The 4113-nt window shown below is 50.7% G+C and overlaps 2 protein-coding genes across 2 annotated transcripts in view; both read right to left on the bottom strand.

The window, feature by feature from the left end:
• Nucleotides 1–23: 23 nt before the first annotated feature.
• On the bottom strand, nt 24–1793 carry Pmar_PMAR028030 (heat shock protein,, putative; the record flags this gene model as incomplete). Its single annotated transcript, XM_002766604.1, has 1 exon — nt 24–1793. A coding segment is annotated over one exon (1770 nt), but the record flags the coding sequence as incomplete, so codon positions are not given.
• A 1254-nt stretch (nt 1794–3047) lies between these two features.
• The window catches only part of Pmar_PMAR028029 (fructose-1,6-bisphosphate aldolase, putative), a gene marked incomplete at both ends in the record, with an annotated part of 1369 nt that continues 303 nt past the window's right edge, over nt 3048–4113 (bottom strand). Inside the window, one exon of the mRNA XM_002766603.1 lies at nt 3048–4103. Within this exon, the coding sequence (XP_002766649.1) occupies nt 3048–4103 (1056 nt within the window). The remainder of the gene's footprint in view (nt 4104–4113) is intronic.

Genomic DNA, 4113 nt, shown 5'->3' with positions numbered 1-4113 from the left:
CCGTCCTTGACAGCCTCAAGGACTTGCTCCTTCTCCTCCTCGTCCATCTTCTCACCGAGACCAGGTTGGCCACCACTGCCCTCGATGGCACTGCGCATCGAGTGTAGGTAGTTATCATAGGCGTTCTTCGCGTCGAGCCTCTCCTTAGTCTTCTTATCCTCATCAGCGTACTTCTCGGCATCACGAATCATCTGCTCAATCTGGTCCTCGGACAAACGGCCCTTATCGTTAGTGATGGTGACATGCTCTTTTTTACCGGTTCCCTTATCAACAGCTTGAACATTCATGATGCCATTAGCATCGATCTCAAAAGTGACCTCGATCTGAGGTTGACCCCTGGGGGCAGGAGGAATGCCAGAGAGCTCGAAGTTTCCCAGTTCGTGATTGTCCTTGGTCATAGGACGCTCTCCCTCGAAGACCCGAATGTTAACGGCGGGTTGGTTGTCCTGATAGGTCGAGAAGACCTGGGACTTCTTCGTGGGGATGACAGTGTTACGGTTGATGATCTTCGTCATAACGCCTCCGACAGTCTCGATACCGAGGGATAGAGGAGTGACATCCAACAATAGAAGATCTTGGCCGCCCTCACCCTTCAAGATACCACCCTGCACGGCAGCACCATAGGCCACGGCCTCGTCAGGGTTGATACCACGGTTGGGCTCCTTTCCACCGAAGAAGTCTTTAATCAGAGACTGAATCTTGGGAATTCGAGTGGAACCACCGACTAGCACAACCTCATCTATTTGACTCTTGCTCAAGCCAGAATCGTCCAAGACTGTCTTCACCGGAGTGAGAGTATTCTTGAACAGATCAGCGTTCAGTTCTTCAAAGCGCGCTCTGGAGAGGGTCTCTGAGAAATCAATACCGTCCATGATGCCTTCGATCTCGATACGAGCTTGGTGAGTAGACGACAAAGCTCTCTTCGCCTTTTCTACTTCCCTGCGGAGTTTGGCTAGAGATCGTTTGTCGGAGCGGAGGTCCTTCTTATGCTTCTTAAGGAAGATCTTGATGAAATGGTCCATGACACGCTGATCGAAATCCTCACCACCCAAGTGAGTATCACCAGAAGTGGCGACGACTTCAAACACACCATTATCAATGGTCAACAGGGAGACATCGAAGGTACCGCCGCCAAGATCATACACAAGGATGTTCTTCTCAGACTTCTTGTCAAGCCCATATGCGATGGCAGCAGCTGTGGGCTCGTTGATAATTCTCATGACATTGAGACCAGCAATGGTGCCGGCATCTTTAGTAGCTTGACGCTGACCATCGTTGAAGTAGGCCGGGACTGTGATCACTGCATTCTTCACTTCAGTACCGAGGTAATTCTCAGCAACTTCCTTCATCTTCGTCAGCACCATGGCGGAGATCTCCTCAGGAGTGAGAGCCTTCTTCTGGCCCTTGACGGCGATCTCAATCATAGGCTTGCCGCCCTTTTCGATGATGTTGAAAGGCAACAGTTTCTTATCGCGTTGAACGGTCTTATCAGAATAGCGACGACCGATGAGTCGCTTGACATCAAACACGGTATTTTGCGGGTCAATGGCGACGTAGTTCTTTGCGGCTTCTCCAACGAGACGTTCCTCATCAGTAAAGGCGACGTAAGAAGGGGTAATTCGATTTCCCTGATCGTTGGGGATGATCTCGACACGGCCGTTCTTGTAGATGCCGACGCATGAGTAGGTGGTACCGAGATCGATACCGACAACTGGGCCGGAGACCTTCTCCTCCTCTTTGGCACCGAGGACTAAGCTGACAACGTAGGCAAAAATTGCGATGGGTAACCTCATGGTGGGGTAAAAACGGGGACCTGTTAGGTGACTCGTAATAAGACCATAGACACCGACAATCAAGGCTCAAATACATGCCATATGTCAACCCCGACAGGAACTCATTGCGAGCAGTCGCTGGCGGAAACTTATCATAGCAGGAAGTTCAGCGGGTGGCAGCACATGCATGAGCAATGCGTGCATGCAAGGGGCGAGCGATATATAATGTGCGCGAAGCGATACATATTCGCGTTTCGTTTCGCAAATCTTCTTGGCCAGTCCCAAGGAGCCCGACCCTTTTGATACCTCATGTCATGGTGTTGCGACCTGGTTGTTAACTGAGCGCTGTGACTGACTGTCTGCGTCACAGTAATACTCATCTCGGGTGGTGAGCGTTCCAACGTCGGACCATTTTTCAGAGATACTGGTCCTACAACTCAGAGAGCGTAAGATCCTCACAAGGAAGGGAAGTCTCCTTATGACTTAGGAGGCAAAGGGCCGTTAGGGATTCCTACTTTAAAGGTACGTCTTGTGAAGCAGTTCCCAAGTTATCGGTCCACTTTCTCGGTATAGCGAGGAACTGTTAGATTGTAGGTCACTGTAGTTAGGCTAACCAGGCTAGATTCGCACCCAGTCATGCAATATGTCGATCGTGTATTTACAAGCGTATTGGTGAAGTCGATGAGAACTTTTCACGCGAGGGCATCGCCAAACTCCAGACTGCAAGAGTATGCGGGCTCCAAGCTGAGCTCCCCGGCTCTTACATTGGCTGTTGCGACGCTCAGTAAATGTCCCTCATGCTTCCTCGGACTTTCCTCGTTAATAGTTTTGCTCCAACCTGCGCCTGTGAACTTTATTTTCAGCCCATCCTCTCAGATCACGGTGGAGATCATGCACAAGTCGGCGTTGACCTGCGCGACTCTCCATGCGGCTTTCTCCAACTAAGTGATGGCGCTGCCATTGGTCAACGCATATCTGTTGCCTATATCGTGTTGCGTAAGCGACACGGTAAGCGATCATCAAACGTCGGATGTATTGCATCGTACAGCCTGGAATGGAAGCTCGAACCTAGGTCGGAGATACCGAATCGAAATTTCCGATTCAGAGCTCGCCAGTCCGTCCGACTAGGCCTAGTTAGCAATTATATGACATATCTCCACTCCACTCTTAACACCACATCTCAACATGTTTTGCGAATCACGCTTACTCTAGTAACTTAGTATAGTTACAATCGTTCATCACTGTAGGAGGAAATAATGATCGTCGAACAGGAGCTTAGTAAACATAGTTTTTCACATACAAGGACTCCTTAGCAGACTCGTCACCAGAACCCAGATACTTTCCGAGCTGGGCTTCAGAGTTAGCCTTGGCACGCACGAGGAAAGCTTCCTGGGCAGCCCTGGTGTTCTCCTCCTTACCAGACCAAGTCTTGATGGCACTGGCTTGGAGAGCACGACCGTAGGAGAAAGTGAGAGCCCATGGGCGACGATCCGTGGGGAGTTGGTTCATAGCGGACAGATTAACTGAAGCCTCCTCCTCGCTCTGACCACCAGAAAGGAAGGCAACTCCTGCAAGAGCCGGAGGGACAGTACGAGCAAGAGTGCGGACAGTCAATTCAGCGATCTTCTGAGCAGTAGGGCGCACAGGGCAGTCGGCGCCCGCAGTAACCATGTTAGGCTTGAGGAGACAACCCTCGAGAAGAACATGCTGATCGTTAAGAGCCTTGAACACAGCGGATAGAACCCTTTCAGTGACGTAAGCAGATGTCTCAATGGTGTGAGCACCGTCCGTCAATATCTCGGGCTCGACGATAGGAACAAGACCGTTGGCCTGGCAGATAGTCGCGTAACGAGCAAGAGTGTGCGCAGTCTCCTCGATGGAGAGCTGAGAAGGCATCTGCTTGGCTTCGTCAATCTTCAGAACAGCTCTCCACTTGGCGAAGCGAGCACCCTGTTCGTAATACTTCTGGCAACGCTCAGCAAGACCATCAAGTCCCTGAGTGGCAGTCTCACCATCGGTACCAGCGAGCTGGACAAGTCCCTTATCGACCTTGATGCCGGGAATAATACCCTGCTTCTTAAGCAAGTCGACCATCGGGATACCTTCAGCATTCTTCTGGAAAAGAGTCTCCTCGAATAGAATGGAGCCAGATATGTACTTGCCAGCATCAGGTGCAGTAAAAAGAAGAGACCTGTAGGCAGCACGATGCTCCTCAGTGTTCTCAATACCAGCAGCATCGAAACGCTTCTTGATGGTACCAGTGGACTCATCAGCAGCCAAGATCCCCTTACCGGGAGTGCAGATGGTATTCGCAGTCTGAATGAGTTCAGTCTGATACTTT

This window comes from Perkinsus marinus, assembly GCF_000006405.1.
Source record: "Perkinsus marinus ATCC 50983 genomic scaffold scf_1104296972422, whole genome shotgun sequence".
Lineage (NCBI taxonomy): Eukaryota > Perkinsozoa > Perkinsida > Perkinsidae > Perkinsus > Perkinsus marinus.
This window is presented reverse-complemented; position numbering and strand designations above follow the sequence as displayed.